The 20,813-nt window shown below is 53.5% G+C and overlaps 4 protein-coding genes across 4 annotated transcripts; all 4 read left to right on the top strand.

Annotated features, from left to right (window-relative positions):
- Window positions 1-623: 623 nt before the first annotated feature.
- On the top strand, window positions 624-3,763 carry NPFFR1 (neuropeptide FF receptor 1). The gene is made up of 4 exons (XM_042818684.1): window positions 624-657; window positions 1,514-1,804; window positions 2,580-2,679; window positions 2,989-3,763. The coding sequence occupies exons 1-4, from the start codon at window positions 624-626 to the stop codon at window positions 3,761-3,763; spliced, it is 1,200 nt and encodes a 399-aa protein (XP_042674618.1).
- Window positions 3,764-4,709: 946 nt separating this feature from the next.
- PPA1 (inorganic pyrophosphatase 1) lies at window positions 4,710-12,935 on the top strand. Its single transcript, XM_042818774.1, has 11 exons — window positions 4,710-4,819; window positions 4,973-5,037; window positions 6,457-6,510; window positions 6,692-6,811; window positions 7,915-8,001; window positions 8,290-8,416; window positions 9,204-9,331; window positions 10,372-10,457; window positions 10,669-10,738; window positions 11,613-11,652; window positions 12,587-12,935. The coding sequence occupies exons 1-11, from the start codon at window positions 4,756-4,758 to the stop codon at window positions 12,616-12,618; spliced, it is 873 nt and encodes a 290-aa protein (XP_042674708.1). The 5' UTR covers window positions 4,710-4,755; the 3' UTR covers window positions 12,619-12,935.
- Window positions 12,936-13,171: 236 nt separating this feature from the next.
- SAR1A (secretion associated Ras related GTPase 1A) lies at window positions 13,172-17,329 on the top strand. The gene is made up of 7 exons (XM_042818246.1): window positions 13,172-13,231; window positions 13,348-13,422; window positions 13,835-13,954; window positions 14,393-14,458; window positions 15,467-15,570; window positions 15,890-16,021; window positions 16,450-17,329. Exons 2-7 carry the CDS (start codon window positions 13,365-13,367, stop codon window positions 16,564-16,566), a joined length of 597 nt encoding a protein of 198 aa, XP_042674180.1. The 5' UTR covers window positions 13,172-13,231; window positions 13,348-13,364; the 3' UTR covers window positions 16,567-17,329.
- Window positions 17,330-17,717: 388 nt separating this feature from the next.
- On the top strand, window positions 17,718-20,443 carry TYSND1 (trypsin like peroxisomal matrix peptidase 1). Its single transcript, XM_042818440.1, has 4 exons — window positions 17,718-18,851; window positions 19,647-19,777; window positions 19,935-20,114; window positions 20,191-20,443. Exons 1-4 carry the CDS (start codon window positions 17,887-17,889, stop codon window positions 20,394-20,396), a joined length of 1,482 nt encoding a protein of 493 aa, XP_042674374.1. The 5' UTR covers window positions 17,718-17,886; the 3' UTR covers window positions 20,397-20,443.
- Window positions 20,444-20,813: the final 370 nt, after the last annotated feature.

Raw genomic sequence — 20,813 nt, 5'->3', positions numbered from 1 at the left:
AGCCCAAGTCCCCACAGAGTCCCTGCGATCAGCACACGTGTGTACATGTGTTCAGGGTGGTGTCCCAGGGTCTCCCCATAGCTGCAAGGAGGGTGCCAAGGGACTGCGAGGATGTCACGGAGAGGATGCTGGGGGGGCTCTGAACAGGATGCAGGGGGATCACAGCATGGTGCTGCGGGGCATTAGGAGGACCTTTAGCTCCCAGGCACTGGAATGTAGGAGGGAAAGCTTTCCCTGCATCCTCTGCCAGGAGGAAGCATGCTGGGGGGTTCCCCCAAGGAGCCGTGGAATGCCCATGACCACGCAGGGCAGCATGACTTCTGGACTTGCCTTGCCCTACAGACCCAGGTGTGACATAGTGGGGGGGGGCAAGGGGATCTGAGCAGCCAGGTGACCACATCTGCAGCACTGGGGGCGAGCAGAACTGCTCCGGCTCCAGCCTCCAGCCGACTGAGCTGCCTGTGGGTACCCCAGTATCCATGGAGATGGGAGGATGCTTTCCCCCCCTCCCCCCCTTTCCTTCGAGCTGCTGCCGCATCCGCAAGCAGTGGTGACGGCGGCACAGGAGCAATGCTAAGCGGCGGGGACCCCAGGCTGGAGGAAACCTCCTTCCCCACCTCCCGATGCAGGCGCTGCAGCACCCGGAGCCAAGCAGGGGTGAGTCGCAAAGCAGGGATCCCTTTTCCTCCTTTCATTGCGGTTTTTCCTTCCCCATCGACCCGGGGATGTCCCCACCGCCGAGGAGTGCGAGGAGGACGCATTCCCATCCAGCGCAGAGCCTTTTATTCTCAGCTCTCCTTCCACTTCCCTCTCGGAGCATCCTCTTATTTCTCAGCCGGTAATGTTGCAAGGGATTGCAGTCCAGGGTGATAAAGTCAGGCAAAGTTTTGGGCTTAATATAGGTATTAGGAAATGCTGCTGCGGGCTCTGCTGCTGCCCAGTCCAACATTTCCCTTTTCCTGCCTGAAAACTGCAGCCAATGAGCATGCAGGGTGACTCTCCCCCTGCTCAGCAGCCTCCCACATCCCTGCCGGGGACCGGTGCATGGATCTGTTCCCCCAGTAAGTCTGCAGTGGCAAAATGACGTTCCCCCATCCAGCAGGAGCTCTCCTGGCTGCAGGTAATTATAATAATTATGTATAATTAAGGCTGCATGTGGAAGAGTACAGGGGGTCCTCCTACCTGGATACTCCTGCATCTCCTGCATGGTCTGAGCACTGTAGTGCAGTGGGAGGTGGACTTCTCACCATGCCCTGCTTTCCTTGCATGATCCCTAGGAAAACCCCTGAGAACAAGATGCCTGCTGGCCTTCTTTAACCTTTCATCAAAAATTAATTCTGAGCTTTGAGGAACTTCCACACCACTGAGCCATCCCACCTGCTGAGCTAACCCAGCCCCATGTGCTGGAAGGAGAGACATGGCTGGGACTTCCCACCTCTGAGGGCATTAGGAAAAGAAGGGAACCATTGCTTCATTCCCTTCCATCTTCATTTTTCTGCTTTCCCTTCCTTAGACTCCTCCAATGGCAGCTGGGCTAACGCCAGTGAGAGCTACCTCCTGAAGGAAAATTACACCTTCTTGGCATACTACCAGCACTCCTCACCTGTGGCTGTGATGTTTATCCTAGCCTACACCTTCATCTTCCTCATGTGCATGATTGGCAACATCCTGGTGTGCTTCATAGTGGTGAAGAACCGTCAGATGCGGACGGTCACCAACATGTTCATTCTCAACCTTGCCATCAGTGACCTGCTGGTGGGCATCTTCTGCATGCCTACAACCCTGGTGGACAACCTCATCACAGGTGAGCAGGGCACGGGGCGAGACTTGATGGGGAAGGGAAGTGTTGAGAGACACCATCCACCTTCTTCTTGCTCTCCCTAGGAGGCCACTTCCAAAACTCTCTCCCATTTTTTGTGCTGAGTTCAAGGAGGGTGGCAGGTGGGCATTCAGATATATCTGATGGAGGTTCAAAGCCATAAGGCTGCTTTCCATTATATTGAGTGAAACAAGCCACAGCCAGGGCAGAGTATTTATGTATTTATTGCCACATGCAATTTATTAATTGTGGCCCCATGCCCAGGCAAGGCAGGGCGTCACATCCTCCTGTTTCCAAGGGGCCACAGGGTCTTTTCCCACTCCACCATGCTTCAAAGGTAAAAAGGGGTTGGGTGGCATTTTGGCTCCATGATATCATCTGTGTCCCAGTGCTGTGCCACACCTCAGTAGGGAAAACTAATTAAAGCCCAGCAGATCAAGGACCCAAAGGTCAGTCTCTCTGATAACAGCTGGAGTCCAACAGAAACCTTGCTATACAAGCTTCTGGAAAGTGTAATACACATCTTTTTTTTTTTTTTTTTTTGTACTGCTGAAGTCCATGTCTGTATGAATAAGAAGAAAAAAAATACAGCTCCCCCTCTTAAGACCAGGATTTACCATCACATGGTGGATGGGGACATCTAGAGGGAGTTGCTGATGGATGTTGATGAGCCAAACGTGTTCAACCTCAGGGGTGATGTGGGGGGAACACGGGGACAGGGACCAGCCCACTATTCCCAACACTCCCTCTGTGTTTGCAGGGTGGCCCTTTGATAATGCCATGTGCAAAATGAGCGGCCTGGTACAGGGCATGTCTGTCTCTGCCTCTGTTTTCACGCTGGTGGCCATCGCGGTGGAGAGGTACGTTGGGATGGGGGGATCCTGACACCTCATCCTGCATGCTGTTTGGGCAACTCCCAATGCACGTAAGACTCCAGTCCCACCATGGGGCTACCTTCCTTCCTTTGGGGTATACCATCGTGGGCATGGCCCTCTTCCCAAGCTTAGACACCATGCAGCACCACATCCCCACTCTCTTCACCTCCCAGTTTGCTCACAGACATGTGGTGATGGTGAACTGGAAACTCAAAGAGCCTCCAGGTCAAAGCTATGCTAATGCACCTGGCTGCCTCCTTGAGGTGTGATAAGGAGGTCCCACGAATCCCACAGGTTTCGCTGCATCGTCCACCCCTTCCGGCAGAAGCTGACGCTGAGGAAAGCCCTGGTGACCATTGCCATCATCTGGGTGCTGGCCCTGCTCATCATGTGCCCCTCCGCCATCACCCTAACTGTCACCAGGGAGGAGCACCACTTCATGGTGGACACCTACAACAACTCCTACCCACTGTACTCCTGCTGGGAGGCCTGGCCCGAGACAGAGATGAGGAAGATCTACACCACCATCCTTTTCTCCCACATCTACGTGGCACCCCTTGCCCTCATTGTTGTCATGTATGCTCGCATCGCCTTCAAGCTCTTCAAGTCAGCGGCACCTGCCCGCAGCACCCGGCCTGAGGAGCCCGAGGGGAGGAAGGTGTCCCGTAGGAAGGCCAAGGTCATCAACATGCTCATCATCATGGCCCTCTTCTTCACTCTCTCCTGGTTGCCCCTCTGGACACTGATGCTGCTGACAGACTATGGTAACCTCAGCGAGCGCCAGCTGCACCTGGTCACCGGCTATATCTTTCCCTTTGCTCACTGGCTGGCCTTCTTCAACAGCAGCGCCAACCCTATCATCTATGGATACTTCAATGAGAACTTCCGACGAGGCTTCCAGGAGGCCTTTAGGGCCCCTTTCTGCTTGCCACCACGCCGGCGGCACCGTGGGCCCTATGGTGCCCGCAACCGTGTCTTCACCCAGCCCCAGGCCAGCGACTCTCCCCCCCACTCGGAATCGAGGCCGCTGGCATCCCGACGGGCTGGCATCCCTGCATGGAATGGCTGAGCAGCTGTGGCCACCAGTTTGTCTGATAGATGTGGGTCTAGATGGGGACCTCGTGCATGGCACTATACTAGGGAGGAAACTCCATACTGTTGTGGGTTTGGGGTCTTGATGTGATGATTAGTGAGTGTCCAACCCAAGAGCTTGCTGGGGAGTGGAAGGGAATAGGGATTTACAAAGTTATTGAAATAAAGGCACGACCTGCTGATGTCATGTCTCCAAGTCCCCCGTTTACCCAGCCCATGCCAACCATTGTGGAGTGCACGGCAGTGGGAGAGAAGATCCATGCGTGGGCTGTTCCATACTATCCTGGGCCATGCCCAGAGGAACTACATCGTGTTGTTGTGGCCCTGTGCTGCCATACGAAACTAGGTCATATCATGCCATGCTGCTATGGCCCTACTGGACTGTGCAATCTCTTGCGGCCTTGGTGGATCATGCAGTTGTGGCCACTATGTGCCAAACCATACTACGTTATTGTGGCCATGCTGGACACTAGTGTGTGGTTGTGGCACTGGTAGACTGTGCCACCTCATGCTGTCATGGCCACGCAGTGCTGTGCCACGCTGAATCACGGCACTGCCTTGTGGCCAGGCAGTACCATGCCACAGCGAACTACGCTATCCTATCCACAACCCGCAGGCTGCGCTATACCACCCACGCCCTGCCAGCCCACGCCACTCTGCATGCACACGTCACCCTGCGCCACGTCATGCTACCGCACAGTGGCAGGGCAGCAGGACGGCTCTTTGCGCCTGCGCGGTGGGCTCGCGGGAGGGGCTCTGGCCACTAGGGGGCGGGGCTATACGAGAAGGGGGCGGGATAACGGGCCGAATGGGGCGGGGTTGGAGCCGATGGGCGTGTCCAGACAGAGATGGGCGAGGCTACGGGCCTGGGGGGCGTGGCTGAACACGGGGGCGTGGCTACGGCCGTAGGGGAGCGCGAGCTGCGGCGCCTGCGCAGTGAGCCGAGCAGGCGGCGGGGAGCGTGTTGTAATGGCGGGGTACAGCGTGGAGGAGCGTGCCGCGCCGCACAGCCTGGAGTACCGCCTGTTTTTCAGTGAGTGTGACTGGCACCAGACCCCGGCTCCCCACGTCCCTTTTCTCATCCTCTTCTAACCGTCGTTTCCCCTCGCCCCCAATGGGGCGCTCACCTTGGGCGGACCCCAGGCCCTAGGGGCTGCCCCGCTGAGCGCCGCGCTTTGCCTTGCAGAGGACGCGGCCGGGCGGTACATCTCCCCCTTCCACGACATCCCGCTGTACGCGGACGCCGGCAAGGTGAGGGGACCGCCGGGGTTTGGAAGTAGGGGGTGGTCATGGGGAAGGCAGAGGGGCTGCAGAGCTGAGGGCACCCTCCAGAAAGCAGTTGGAGCCGCCCCGACATTGCTTTTGGCTGCTCGGAGAAGAAGAGGCGGACTGCCATCAAGGACAGCGATACGCTGGTCTTCATAAGCAAATACCGTGCTCCAAAGGTCCTCAGAGCAGGAACATTCGGGTGGTGCTGTGCTCTGCAGGTGCTACTGGAGCAGAGCAACGTGGTTACAGGGGTGCGGTGCTGCCCACAGGCTGGAAGGCTGCACAGGGACGTTTCTCACTTGGCGGGTTTGTTAGCAGCACCAGCCCGTCTCACTGTGTCTGAGCACCTTGATCTTTCTCTGCAGACTGTAAGCTAGAGAGGATTACTGGAGGGAGCTTTTCCAGCCGTGGGCTGGGAGGTGCTGACCTCATCCGTGTGTCCTGTCTGAGGGACTGACCTTGAGCTGCCTGCTGGGTGTTTCACCCAAGCCAGGTCCGTAGCTTGAGGCAGCAGAGCTGGGGGAGAGGTGTGCATCCTCTTCCCCAAGCATCCTCTACCTGCACAGCCAATTCTTCATTCTCTGCAGCTATGTATAAACAAAACTAATAGCTATCCACTTTCATTTTAATTACACGTGGGAAGTGACCCCCTGCAATTAAGGATATGCAATGAACTTGTTAGGAAGGGGTGCGAGCAAAGTCAGTGACATAACAGTGCTTGTTACACAATAGCAATCTAATTTTGGTGCTATATTCCCTGTCTAGTATTACCTTTGTAATGCTAATGCTGCTTAACCTGGGAATTAGAAGCCTTGGGGATGCTAAGGGAGTAAGGTTTGACTGTTAAAAGCCATAATCTCTTTTGATAGCAAATGTTAAGGTTCAAGTATGAAACAGCTGTTTTGTGTTTTTTTTTTTTCTCCTGAGGAAGAAGGGACCGCATCCCCTCAGCACAGCTAGAGACAGGACTCATCCATAAGTGAGATGCTGCACAGCATGTCCGTTTCCCCCAACAGCCCTATCCCTGTACCTCTTGACACAGAATGTCCCCTTCTGTGAGAGGAGGGAGCTCAAACACCTGGGAAATGATGTAAGCCTGAGCATTGCACCCATGCAGCTGTCACTGATCCACTTAAGTTTCCTGTTTTGCAGAAAGGTAACACAGACCTTTCACCTGCTGCCACCTCAGAACACCTGCGATCTAGGTTATCTGCATGAGATTAACATTTGAGTAATGATGCAATGGACTGGACTGCAGGACATCTATCAGGATTATTAGGATTGGCACTAGGAAAAAAAAAAAAAAACCAAAGTTTTGTTTTTCACACTTAATTACATGTGCTCTACTTTGAAGTGTGGTATTGAGATTTCACCTGTTCATGGATGTTTTGCTTTCTTCAGAATGTGTTCAACATGGTCGTGGAAGTACCTCGGTGGACAAATGCTAAAATGGAGGTAACTGTTTTGCAGTTCCAGGCTGAAGTGCTTGAGCTGAGTAGGCTGCTAACCCCAGGCTTTGCCTGCTCTCCCTGCGGGCTCCAGGCTCTGCAGCCTGTAGGTTAGAACTCGCTTCATAGAAAAGGCCACTGATTTCCTAGAGAGCCAGATACAGAAAATTATGAAACTTCTCTTTCAGATTGCAACAAAGGATCCCTTAAACCCAATTAAGCAAGATGTGAAGAAGGGAAAACTGCGCTACGTAGCTAATGTGTTTCCCCACAAGGGCTATATCTGGAATTATGGTGCTATCCCACAGGTACTGGATGTGTCTCACTCTTCAGGTGGGGGAGGGTGTGTGCCTATGTGTGTCTCTGACACCATTTCATGAGAGAGTAGAGTCTGAAGTGGAATGCTGCATCTGCAACTGTACATATAATCCTGCTAATGAGGAGAACCTGTCAAGAGAGCAGTGATGTTTGTGGGTAGAAATCTCTAGAGGCAGGCATGTAGGCACTGTGAAGAAGCTGCTGTGATAACAAGTAGCTGCTGCTTCACTCCTCACCTTGAGTTCAGCCACAGAAGTCGGTGTTCATCTTTGGGCTCAGGATGTGGTTGCTGCACAAGAGAGCTGAAGGCTCACAGTGGGTATCTGGCAGTTCTGCGTGCTTCATTCCTGCCTGGTGGAGCAGCAGGACCTAAAGCTGCAGTATAGAGCCTTGGTGTGCAGCCCCCAGACTGGATTATCTCAAAGACCCTGTGTGCTGCAAGTTAGCAACCAGTGAATTGTCCTTTTGCTCCTGATCAGAAACATGCTTTAAACAGCTGTTTTCAGAGGCTCAGCTCCAGTATCTCCTGGAGCCTGGTGTGACTTCAAACACTCGCTGCTCCTGCTGAGATGCAGAAAGACACCAAGTAGCATAGGGTGTGGGACTCACATTCCTACTTCTGCAATGCTGCCTTCAACTGCTTAACTGAAAGGAAGCAATACACACGTCTGTCTTCCACCTCTGTTATCTGGGGTTCAGGAAACGTCTGTTAAGAAATGAGTAGGGATAGGAACAGGCAGGAAGCCAAATCAGTGGGCATTCTTTATAGATGTGAACTTCACCTTTATGTGGCTTTTTAATTTGAGAGGAAGTCTGAAACATTGTTAAAGGGTTTGTCAGTGGGAAAGACCAGTTTACCCTTGGCAGGATAAGAACTTGGCTTGAAACTGCATTTACAGGCAACCATAAAACAGTAATGCAATTGCTAGATGTAAAAGCAATTGTGGGGTGGACCATCATCTATCTTCAAGGCAATTGCATGCATGAAATAAACCTGCCTTTTGCTTCTTCTTGAGTCCCTATTCAGCATATGGAGAGATTTGTGTTTTTTTTTTTTATTTTTTTTTATTATTATTATTATTATTTCCTGTAGACTTGGGAAGACCCAGGCCATAAGGATGAAAACACTGGCTGCTGTGGAGACAATGATCCGATTGACGTATGCGAAATTGGAAGCAAGGTAATACATTCCAGAGGGTAACTGTAATTAATGTCCCTGAAATCAATTGCTCAGAGTCATTATTCATTTCTTGCCACATGTATCTTAAGAACATGATGTTTCTTCCCCCTGTCTCCAGAGATTGTTGATGAGATCTTACAGTGCAAGCCCCATGAGCTTAGGCTCATGAGCTGCTGATAAGAGACAGCTGCCTTCGTGGTGTGGGACTGCTTGCTGCGCTCTGACAACTTGTACCAACTCCTTTGTGCGTTCCTTGAATGTGTACAGAGAACTCTTTTGTCATTGTAGGTCTGCTTACGAGGAGAAGTGATTAAAGTGAAGGTGCTAGGCACGCTGGCACTGATTGATGAGGGAGAGACAGACTGGAAGATAATTGCTATCAACATTGAAGATCCTGAAGCAGAAAATTATAACGGTAGGGAGGAACATGTCTAATACTTCCTTTCCTACCTTGAATGTCTGCAGGAGACTTTTGGGTTAGCATCTGGACAGATGCAATACAGACCATAGTAGCAGAATAGAATGTTAAGCTCTAGCAAAACACTATACTATTTACACAAATTAAGACCTTTGCATAGCTGGGGGTAATGCTATAATATGATAGAAAGTATAGCAATGATAGCAGAGTGGCACAATGCTAGGCTGTAGTAAATAAGAACAAGCCCAAACATAACAGCTGTGACTGCAGAAATAGAGGAAGAAAAACTACTTACCCTTAGAATGCCTCAGGTACACAGGGATCTTCAGAGAGATACCCTTACCTTCACTGCTAACTCTTAAATGAGGTCTGGGAAGGGGTGGAGCCAGGATCCACCCCTCTCAGTCACTCAGGAGCATTGCATGCACCTGAGCTCCCCTGGCTTGGCCCTGCCTTCCCACCAGGTGCTCAATCTGGTTCCAGCTGTGACTCAGCATTTCTGATACATACAGTATCTTGAAGAAAAGGATGTCCTGTAAGTGGAAGTGTTGTCCAGCAGGTCTTTTATCAAAGCTGTTTAAATATGTCAGTGTGACTTTGTTCTGAGAATGAAATGCTAAGTTCCTTGTCTGTGCACAGGCATCCAGGTTGTGTTTGTATTGAAAATCATCTGGGATAGTGCTAGGGCTATGTCAGGAGCAGCTGAAAGAGGTCGAAAGACTGGGACAGTAGCAGAGGAACTTCTGCTGTTAGATCTGGCTGACCAACCATTCTTTCTGGCCAGATATCAATGATGTCAGAAGGATGAAGCCTGGATACTTAGAAGCCACGGTGGACTGGTTTAGAAGATACAAAGTACCTGATGGAAAGCCAGAAAACCAGTTTGCTTTTAATGGAGAATTTAAAGATAAGGTAGGGTAGGCATTCTTTGTGTCTGTGAACAAAGGTATGCTGCCTAAAAACTGAGCTCTGGCTGTGTGAAGATGCGAGTGAGTAGTTGCTGACAGAGTGGGTTTCCACAGCACCAGAGGGTAGCCACCTTCATTCTTCCTGCTGCTTTTCCAGCCCACCATTCTGCTTGTTTCTGAGCTGATGCTTGCAGAAATACTAGGCAAAGAAGCACAGGGTTGTTGCCCTGCTACTGTTGTATACTATTGGTCTGTCTTCTAAATGATGTTTGCACAAGATCATGTCAGGGCTGACAATCTCCAAATCAGAACAAGAGCAGAAAACATGGGGTTTCTTTGCTCCTAACCGGAGCAAAGGGTGTATGATGTCACTCTTTGACTTGCAATAGGCTGCAGTGGAAGGAGGCCAGGAAAGGAGGGAGGCAAACTTGAGAGTTAAAATGTTTCATCATTTCAGGCCTGAAGAGCAAAGCTTGTCAGGTGTTCCCGGGTTCCCTTAGAGAAAGGGCTCTGCCTCAGCAGCATGATTCCTTTGTCTCTGTTTCTTCTCTGGGTGTAGTCAAATAACTTCTGCTCCTGAATGAGAGCTCTCTTAACTCCTTGTGTCAGGTTGGGTGGACTGGGACATCTCACTGCCCTTCAGCATGGGCAGAACTGTAATCAAGGCAGAAGGTAACAGCAAGGGTCCTTGCACGCATTGCTGCAGTGTTTTACTTGGCTTTGTGTTGCATCAAACCAGGATATTTACTGTTGGCCTTCATGCTGGGACAATTGTGTGTGCTTTCATCTCCAGCTGGCCAGTTAACATTTGAGTATATACTACTGCTTTAAAGGAAAAAAAGCTGTGCTATGCTTGGAAGCAGACTCTTTTTCGAACAGTTACAAGCCTAGAATAGCTGTGTGTCTCTTCCTGTTGATAGACACAGCTGTTGAATGATCCACTCGGAGTGGAGGGAGGCCATTTATTGCAGGAAACTCAGAGATTAGAGAAAATGATTTAGTGTTTATGCCTAATGCAATGTTTGTTCTCATCTTCAACTTCAGGATTTTGCAGTGAACGTTATCAAAAGCACGCATGAACACTGGAAAGCTTTGATAGCTAAAAAAACTGACGGAGGAGAGATCAGCTGGTAGGTTAATGCTTGTGTTGCTATGCTCCCTCCTTTCCCAGAAGCAACAAGGAATTTCCTTTTCCATCTACCGACACGCTTTCTGTTAGCTGCTTGCTATCTCTGCAAGCAACTAGGCAGCTACAATGATGATGCCTTGTATTCCATCATCTAATGCTCTTGTGGGATAGACTTGAATTCTGTGTACTCACAAGCAACTTTTCTCTTCCAGCACAAATCTGACAGTCTCGGGCAGCCCCTTCTGCTGTAGTCAAGAGTGCGCAAAAGCTACTGTGGATGCAGTGAGTACAAATGGATGTGTGCTATCCCCAGTGTCGGTGTGATTTGTGTGGTGCCATAAATCTTTGTCTCTGTGTAAATAGCACTCTGTGTGCTCAGAAAGTTTTGGATGACTGAATGCAGCATCTGTTTCTGGTTAAATAAGATGAACGTGGAGCAAGTAAGATATTTTTCTAGAGCCTTCTCCTCACCCTTGGTCACCTGGGAGAGGAATCCAAACCAAGCTTCGTGTGAAGGGCTACATTTCTGACCTGTAGCTTGGCTGTCAGCTGCTCAGTGTACATTCAAGTATTGGACCTTTCACAATCTTCGCAGCACAGGTCACCCTTTGAGATGAGAGAGCCTGCTTTCTGAGACTCACAGCCAGGGACCCTGCATGTTTTGCTATGAAAAGCTTGATGTTCCCAGTTTAAGTTATTCCAAATCAGGACTTGATTGAATCTCCCTAGGCTTATGAAATACATCAGCAACCTGAAAGTGGTTGGAGGGGCAGCAAAATTAGAACAGCAGTATTGCTTCAGTGCATGGAAACACTACTGGAAATGAGAATATCTCCTTAGATTTCTGTCAGGTCATCTGCTTAACTATTGGTTTGAAAGCCTTGTGTCTTCTGGCCCTGCAGTATGAGCAGGGCAAAAATCTACCTAAAGCAAAGCACTGTTGGCATGGAGAGGTGGAGGCTGTGCAATGGCCAGGCTCAGCTGAACGTGAGCTTGTGTGTTCCTTCATAGCTGACCAGCCTCAACTGCCACAGACAAATTTATGTGGCTCATGACTGGAACTGTGCTTAGGAGTGATTTGCACAGCCCAAAGTGATCTCTTGTGAGATTAGTCTGCACTAACAGCTGCTATCTGCTCTTCCACTTCTCATTTCAGGCACCACCGTGTAAAGCTGCCAACCCAATCCCACCTGAAGGTAAGTCCCCAAACTCACATTGCATTCTGGTGAGGACTTCCTCAGGGAAACTGTAGGAAAAGGAGGATCAAGACTGACAGCTACAGGCCTTGTCAGACACGTCTCAGTAATACTGTTCAGTTGCCACATCACTTGTACTGGGCCCTTACTTCCTTGTTGTGGTACATGATGCTGGGATGTGAGCAAGAGACCTGGGATGCCACTTCACTGTGGAGAAGTTTGATCTGTAGCAGACCCTCAATACTGGAAGAAGAGCACTTCAGAGGACTGAAGTGCAGTGGTAGCAGCAGCGTTTTCACTACTTCCTCCCAAGCAGGGTTTCATCAGTGTCATCAGTGCAGGTGAAGTGAGAAAAGGAAGCACTTCATTTTCACAAAGAGGGGGAGAAAATGGCCATGAGTGCAGCACTTCAGTTGCTGCTGACAAAGGCTCTATCACTAAGCAAGTGGCATCTGCAAGCTGGTAGTAAGGTTTTCTGCATGTCAGGACCTGGTCTGTTGTGCAGTGCACAGCTGCATACGAAAATGACAACTGTGGGACAACTCCTAGGCCTGCTGAGTCGGATGGGTGTGAGGGAAGCTGTGCTGCCAGCAACTTGGCAGAGCCACGCAGCTGCTCCTCATGGCCTGCTGAATACGGCTGGCTTCCTGAGGGTATCTCTGCATGTTGGGTGTGTGATGCAATTGGCAGAAGCTGGTGCAAAGCGCTGAGCTGAAAGTGGTGTCTGCAGCACCATACAAGCCAGCTTTGAGCCAGTTCACACTTGAATCATTAAGGCTGGAAAAGCCTTCTCAGATCACCTCATCTCCACCTCCTTTCAGGAGTAGCAGTGAGCAATGAGGTCTCTCTTGAACCTGCTGCTCTCCTGACTGAACCATCCCAGTTCATGGAGTGGCCATACAGGACTAACCCTGCTTTGTTGTGCCCCATGCAGTTGACAGGTGGTTCTATTACCAGAAGAACTGAAGGCTGAGGATGCCTGGTGCAGCAGCAGCGCCCTTCCCACCGCGAAGTCACCACGTGCAGAAGTAGCCCAGATGAATAGTGCTGGTGACAAGGCGGAGACCTTGCCTGTGACTTGCACCAATTAGAACTGCCTGTCTAGCCTTGACGCCTGGTGTATCGGGTCTTGTGGAGGCTAGAAGACATAATTTGTCAATCAAAAGCTGCTGCTTGTGTGTGGTCTCGTGGTGTTTTGTAACTGTCAGCATCTGCACAGCTTTACGTACGGATGCTCACCCGGTACGCGTGCTGGATATTAGAAATAAAACTACTGAACTGTTCTCTGTGCGTCCGTGCTTCTTTCCCTGCTCTGAGGGAGCGGGGAGCTCGCTGCTCCGGCGGTGTTTGGTGGAGGTTCCTTATGCTCGTCACGCTGCCGCTCGCGGGACTCGAACGCGGGGTTCGGCCGCTGGGTGGGCGGGCCGCGGTTGGGGCACGGTGGCGGCGCGCCGTGACGTAGAGCCGCAGGGCCGACGTGGGAGCCAGCGCGGCGGACCGGAAGCGGGCGTGGCGCAGAGCGACGCACTTCCGGCGGGGAGCTGGCGGCGGAACGGGAGCGGGGTCGCCGCGGCCGGAGGTGGGCGCCGGGCCGGAATAGGCCGAGGGAGGGCCGGACCGGGGGAAGGAGGGCTTGGAGCAGTGGGGGGCGGGCCTGGCCGCGTCACTGATCCCGGCTGCCGCTGTGCCCCGCAGGCGCTCGATCGTCAGAGATGTCTTTCATCTTCGAGTGGATCTACAACGGCTTCAGCAGCGTGCTGCAGTTCCTGGGTGAGGCCCCGCGGCGCGGTTCTCTGCGGCCCTCCGGCCGCCGTCCCGGCTCCTTGCAGATGTCGTTCGTTCGTTCTGGGCGAGGGGAGGGGTTGATGGTTAGGCCCCGCTGGCAGGAAGCCGGCCGGCCCGGGGCAAGTGGGCTCTCTCCTCAAGGAAGCGATGTGTTACTCCATGCCCGGCCTCGGTGTCAGCAGCGTGCTGATGCATTCGGCCCGTCTTCACGTTGAACGCCTCTCTGGGGCAACAGATCATCACGTTACCATACAGCGAGCTCACAGAGTTGCAGGCACTGTTTTACCAAGATTCGTGGCTTTTATTTCTTCTCGGAGCACTGTGAATGGTGAATGCACAGGTGGCAGCCAGCTCTGGGGAGGGACCCACGGACGTGTTTCTCTCTGCTTGCCTCCAGGGCTCTACAAGAAGTCTGGAAAACTCGTCTTCCTGGGCCTGGATAATGCGGGCAAAACCACGCTGCTGCACATGCTCAAGGACGACCGGCTGGGCCAGCACGTTCCCACACTGCACCCCAGTATGTCTGCCCTGTGCACCGGTGACAGCTCTGCTCTGGGGCTAATGTGAATCGGTGTTTTACTTTCAAATATAGCGGCCAAGAAGTGGTGTGGGTTAGTGAATATCACACACCACACCTGGGGAGGGAGAGGGCTTCTGATAAAAAAAAAAATAAAAAAAATCCCAGAACATCCCAAATTGGAAGGGAATCTAGGAATCATTGAGCCCAACTCCTGGATGTGTGATAAGGGATAAGAAACACAGATTAATAAGCACGTCCCTAAGTAAGAGGCAGGGAAGTTATTTTCTCCCATTTATGAAATCATTGAAGAGTTTCAGTGGCTGAGTTCATCAGGGAACAGGTATCTGACACAAGGGCCACATGATGCTGGTGCACATCCCCAATAACCACTAGCTATAATAATTCCTTTCTTTTTTCTGTGTTCTTGCTTTCCAGCCTCAGAGGAGCTGACAATCGCTGGAATGACCTTCACCACTTTTGATCTAGGTGGCCACGAGCAAGGTAAGTGCCAGCTCACTGAGGAGGGTCTGCTGATTTCAATTGTGTTCCCCAGCCACTTTTGGAAAAATCTCCCAAAATGAGGTGCTGGAGGATGAAGGGAATTGGCAGTACCTAACTGCTTGTAGCTTGAAAGCGGTGGTGGAGTCAGAACGATCAACACACTGGAAAGGTGATACAAGTGGTATAACGATAGAGGGACTAACACCATAGAAAGATATTATAAGGGAAGGAAAAAAGACTACTCACCTGTCTCTAAAGATCTAGGGTCACAGAGGAAAACTCCACAGAGGAGAGATCTCCAGAAAGAGATCCTTCCCTAGTGGCAGTCAGTCTTTAAATGGGGTCTAAGAGGGGTGCAGCCAGGCTCCACCCCTTCCGGTCACACAGCTGAATTGCCTTCACCTGTGCTCCCAGGGCTGACTGGGTCCTTTTCCCAGGTGATCAATCAGTGGTTCAGGCCATGACTCAACAGTTACCATACACTGAGCTACTAGTGGAAATGGCCTGGCTCTAAGAAACTGGTTGTTTCAGTGGCTAAATGTTTGTGCTTTATTTTGGCAGCTTGGAAAAAAAAAAAAAGCTGCCAGCTCACGCTCTGCTGCCTGCAATATTTTTAGTTGTAGAAGGCTTGTATGTCACAGGATTATTCTTCTGAATATTCACTGCATTTTTATCTTCAGATTTCCTTTCTAGAAGTCCTAAGAAAAGTTTTTCTGTGTTTTTCTGAATACACACAAGCAGGCTGACAGTCAGGGGTTTTGCTGCAACAGGAACAGCGCTCGTCAATATTGCATAGACAGACTCTCTGTGCACAAGAGTTGGCTGCCTGCTGACAAGCGTCTGTCACCCAGCAATTATCTGACTGCTTGTGAAAGCGGGGAGAGCATGAGCAGGACGGCTGGCTGGCTGTCCCAACCTGCCCCAAAATCCCGAGGGGGCAGTGGGGCTCTGCTGTGGGCACAGCAGCCCAGCTTTTCTCACGGGAGGTGTTGGTCTCTTGCCTTCCAGCCCGCCGGGTGTGGAAGAACTACCTGCCTGCCATCAATGGGATCGTCTTCCTGGTGGACTGTGCAGATCACTCCCGGCTTATGGAATCCAAAGTTGAGCTTAATGTAAACTTCACTTTTTTCTCCTTTCCCTGACACTTCTGACTAGCTAAATTATAAACAGTGTTCCTTTTTTGGTGGGGTGGGACTCGGGGCAGCCTCGACGCCCTTGCTGTGGGGTGACTGTAGGCTCCTGAGCACACTTTAATGAATTCTGGAAATGGCTCATGCGTCCTGCAAAGCCCTTCTGGGAAGACCCCTCCCACGGGAGCTGTAGCACCAAGGAATAACCCTTGTCGGTCACAGAGCTTACCGAAACAAAGCTTTCCTCAGATGACAGATGTTTGTTCTGCCTCTGTGTAACTTAAAGATGTCTTGCACGCAGGCACTAATGACAGATGAAACAATATCCAATGTGCCAATCCTTATCTTGGGCAACAAAATCGACAGACCCGAGGCCATCAGTGAGGAGAAACTGCGGGAGATCTTCGGGCTTTACGGACAGACCACGGGGAAGGTAGGGAGGCACGCGGTCCGGGCACTTACAAGTACATGTTCCTTGCAGAGGGAGGTGCCCTCTGGAAGCCAAGTGGTTTGTTCCTGTGGATTTGTCCTAAACGTTTGCCTGGGCTGAACCTTTAATAACAGTGATGCCCTCGGGCGAGTTTTGAAACATCCCGAGTTGTGCAAACACAGCACCCCTAGTTGGAAATAAGGTGCTGCGCTGGAGTTTGACAACGGTTGAACACATTGTCAGGCTCTTCTGGTTTTATTACTCCCAAATTTTGTTCAGCTTACTGCCTCACCCCATTGTCAGTTCTAAAAATTAGAGTTGATCAGAAGTGCTGGGTGACAGCAGCAAAGAACTCCGGGTGCTTGCTCAGCCGCTGGCTTTGGGAATCGCCTCGGGCTGGCCGTGCTCCTGATTTGTCTCTGGGCCTTCAGGGAAACGTGCCACTGAAAGACCTGAACGCGCGCCCCATGGAGGTGTTCATGTGCAGCGTGCTGAAGAGGCAAGGCTACGGCGAGGGCTTCCGCTGGCTGTCGCAGTACATTGACTGATGCAGAGCGCGACCCCGGACTGATCCTGCTCGCAGCTCCCTATGGACTGTCCTGTCGGGACACAGAAGGCTTCCCAACCCCAGAGCGGCGCGACCATGGGACCTGGTGAGCGCCCATCCTTGCACAGTGGTGACACAACTCCTTTCTATGCTGCGGGGACGCCGCGTGGCTCCGTCCCTCGGGTGCCGCGGTTCCAGCAGTGACGCGGCCGGCGGGATCAGGACGTGGCACCGCTCCGTGCCGCTGGAAGGAGCGCGTCTCACCACTGTGGCCAGCTGACTTCAAGAACAACGAGAAAGCAATTCTATTTTTTAAAGAAAGTGTTAATGTAAACGGCGTCCCTTCTAACTCTTTAGTTTTAACGTTCATCTTGTTTAGTCCAGAGTCTCTGTAGGGTTTTTTAAAAACATATTTAGACTTTTTGCAAAATTACCAAACACAGCATCATGATATGGAAGTCCTCGATGAGCAGCAGCCGGCTCCAGCACTCCATGCGATGCCCACACGGTGCCACGCCGACACAGCGAGGGTCTGGGACAGCACGTGTGGCACAGGGCTGCAGCACTGCCTGCCTTCGGAGCGCCGCTGTGGGACCACGGGGCCGCCGGCAGCGGCTGCAGCATGGAAGCGTTGGACGCTGGCATATCATAAGGTTGTTAGTGTAGGCCGCAGCGGTTTCTTTTCTACTCAGTGGGTTTTTTGTCGAAGTTTCCTTGCTGTCTAGCTCACGTTGCGTTCAATAAAGACGTGTCTTTCTGCTCTCCGGGTGGCAGTGCCCAGCAGGTGTTTCACCCACTGGCTTCGTGGAGGTGCACGAGTGCAGCTGGCTGCGGGCACCTCCTGCCCCTGCTACTCGTCAGCAGTCACCACTTTCTGCTCTTCCAGGAGTTGAACGTTGTGCGACGGGGGCAGAGTTTTAACTTCTGCGTTCGATCCTGCAGGTGGAGACACAGAAAAAGCAGCGTGGGCGCTCCCTGCCGCTTCGCGTGGCGCAACCCCGTGCAGCGCCGCCTATAGTGGTGCAACGCCCCGCCCGCGCCCGGCCTCTCGCCACGTCGCCAGGCTCAGCCCCGCCCTCACCAATGGGGTCGGGTCGCGGAGCTGCCGGTGGCCTATGAGCGAGCAGGGCGGTGCGGAGCTGTGCGGCGCTGTGCGGCCATGGTGGCGGTGGGGCGGCGCGTCGCTGTGCTTTGCTTTGCCTCCGGTTGCTCTGCGTTGGTTGAGTTCCGGCGTGTTGCGTTGATCTGCGTCGCTCTGCGTTGAGTTGCTCCGCGTCGCTTCGCTCTCCATCGCGTTGCTCCGTGCTGCGTTGCTCTGCAGATGGCTGAGGACGGCACCGCGGTACCATGGGAGCTGCCCGGCTGCGTGGTCAGTGTGTCGGACCCCTCGGAGCCGGACGTGGAGCCAAGCAGTTGCAGCGGGGCCATCCTGTGCCGCAGCCCGGGCCTGGTGCTGTGCCCTGCTGCCATCTTGGTGCCCTTCCTGCAGCCCGACGTCACCGCCTGGCCCCATGGCGATGCCCTGCCACCCTCGGCGTTGCGGCCCGGGCTGCACATCTCGGTGCTGCAGGCTGCCCCACCACCTGACACCGTGCAGCAGCACGTCGCGTGCCCGCTGGTCCTGCTGCGCTGCGATGCCTTCGCCCGCGCACTGCCTGGCATGCTCAGCATGGCCGAGGAGAGCACCGAGGCCCTGCCCTGGTTCTGCTGGCTGCGGGTGCCCGGCCTGGACACACCTGGCGGTACCTGGACGCCCTGGGCCCCGGCAGCCACGCTGCACAAGGGCGCGGCGCTGCTGACCTGCGGGACGCCCTTCGGTGCGCTCTGCCCCGAGCTCTTCCTCAATGCGCTGAGCACCGGTGTGCTGAGCAATGCCGCCGGGCCTCACCGCGCCCTGCTGCTCACCGATGCACGCTGCCTGCCCGGCACTCAGGGTGGGCCCGTCCTCGCCCTCTCGCCCGCATCTTCCCCGCCGCGCCTCGTGGCCGTCGTTGCTGCCACTGCCGGCTGCCAGGGCGTCCAGGGGCTGGGGCTGGCGCTGCTCTGCTCCCTGCACGCCCTCCTGCAGAGTGCCCGCGGAGTGCTGCCCGAGCTCGGCAGCCTGCCTCCGCCACTGCCGCTGCCCGAGGCCCACGGCGCCCCAGCACTGTGCTGCGCCGTGCTGGTAGAGAGTGGGAGCAGCTGGGGGTCGGGCACGCTGGTGGCCCCGCGGCTGCTGCTCACCTGCCGGCATGTGCTGCAACGGGGCGCCCCGCTGCGCATCACCCTGCGGCACAGCACCACATGGTGAGTGTGGCCCCATGGGATGATGGGGGCTGGGGGTGGGCAACGTGTGATGGGTGTGCAACCCGATGTGGTGGTGAAACCCAACATGAGTCTCGCAATGGGCGTGTAACCAAGCGTTGGTCGTGCAACCCAACATCGGTTGTGAAACCCAGAATGGACCATGCGATGCGCATGCCACCCAACATGGGCCATGCAATGGGTGTGCAACCCAACATGGTTGGGTATCGTGATGTGAGCCATGCGGTGGGTGTGTAACCCAACGTAGGCTGTGCAATGAGTGTGCAACCCAACATAAGCCATGCTATGGGTATGCAAGCCAGTGTAGTTGTGCAACCCAACATGGATCGTGCACAGGGTGTGTAATCCAAAATAGCTGTGCAACCCAGCATGGGTCATGCAACTCAGCATGGGCCATGTTATGGGTGTGCAACCCAACGTGGTTGTGCAACCCAACATGGGCTGTGCCATGCAATGGTTTTGCAACCTAACATGGGTCTGCAGCCCAGCAAAGGTCATGCAACTCAGCATGGGCCACGTGATCTGAAATAGGCCGTGCGCTGAGGATGCAACCCAAAATAGGTCATGCAATAAATGTAAAGAGCTGGGCCACTGCAGCGAAGAGCTTCTTCCCTTTGGCCACATCCAGGTTTGGAAGCAATGTAAGATGAAGTGCAGGGTGCAACTTGCATTTTTGCAGACCAGACTGTTCAGCATCCCCATGGCCACGTCCATGGGATGGCTCACCCCTAACCCTGCTTTTTGCTATTTTATTTTATCCCCATTTTGCACCCACAGTGACACTATCCTGCAGGCCCGCCTGGTGTTTGCCACGACTGAGGCGTCCCCCTTTGACGTGGCAGTGCTGGAGCTGCAGGACAGCGTGCCCAGCTTCCAGCCCCCTGACCTTGCCACCACTTTCCAACCCGGTGAGTGCCAGCTTCAGGTTGGGGGGGTACAGGGCACAGTGGGATGCCATGGAGGAATGGGGCTGGGACAGTGGCATCCTATGGGGACAGTGGGGTCCTGTGTAGGGGTGCCATTAGAGGTGTGATGGAATGTCCTAACGCCGATGGTGTGGTGCAGGGGAGGCAGTGCTGGCGCTGGGCTTTGGGGCGCTAGGCCGTGCGTGTGGCCCCTCAGTGACAGGGGGTGTGCTGTCGGCCGTGGTGGGAACCCCCCCGGTGATGCTGCAGAGCACCTGCGCCGTGCATGCTGGCTCCAGTGGCGGCCCCCTGCTCTCTGCTCGCGACGGATGCCTGCTAGGTGAGCCCCTGTCCCCACTGCATCCCCAAAGTGTCCCCATTGCGTTAATGCCTTTGGTGACATCTCCCTTCTCCAGGCATCGTGGCCAGCAACGTGCGGGACAATGCCGCAGGGACCACCTACCCACACCTCAACTTCTGCATCCCCATCTCCTTGCTGCGCACACCTCTTGCCCGCTATCGCTGCAGCGGGAACCCTGCTGCCTTCGCCCCACTCAATGCTGCCAGCAAGGGGGCACAGGCAGCATGGCGGCTGCAGCAGCGGCCCCCCAGCAAGCTGTGACCCCTCCCCCAGAATTGGAGTGCTTCCATAAAAGCCCTCTTCTGAGCCATGGAGTCCCTGGTGGTGGCTGGGGTCAGCGGGACGTGGTGGCCCCCCAAGCGGGGCATATCTGGGGACAGAGCCCTAGGTAGGGGGCTGGAAGGGCCAGGAATGGGCATGGAGCGTTCGACACAGCACTGGCGTTTATTTCACAACACCGCAGCAGCAAGCACAGCACGGACAGGGGGTCAGGGGCATGGGGGGGGCAGGGGGGGGGGGAAGGGTGTTGGTGGGTTGGGTTTTTTTTTGCTTTTTTCCCATTTTTTTCCCAATTTTCGTTTATTAGTGCACTTTCTGACCACGCAGCAGCACGCTAGGTTCTACTCCCCTCCCTCCCTCCCCCCCGAAAAATAAAATTAATTAAAAATAAAACCAAAA

Source organism: Centrocercus urophasianus, unplaced genomic scaffold (genome assembly GCF_019232065.1).
Source record: "Centrocercus urophasianus isolate 14NV4802_14NV808 unplaced genomic scaffold, USGS_Curo_1.0 seq_17, whole genome shotgun sequence".
NCBI classification, from domain to species: Eukaryota; Metazoa; Chordata; class Aves; order Galliformes; family Phasianidae; genus Centrocercus; species Centrocercus urophasianus.
This window is presented reverse-complemented; position numbering and strand designations above follow the sequence as displayed.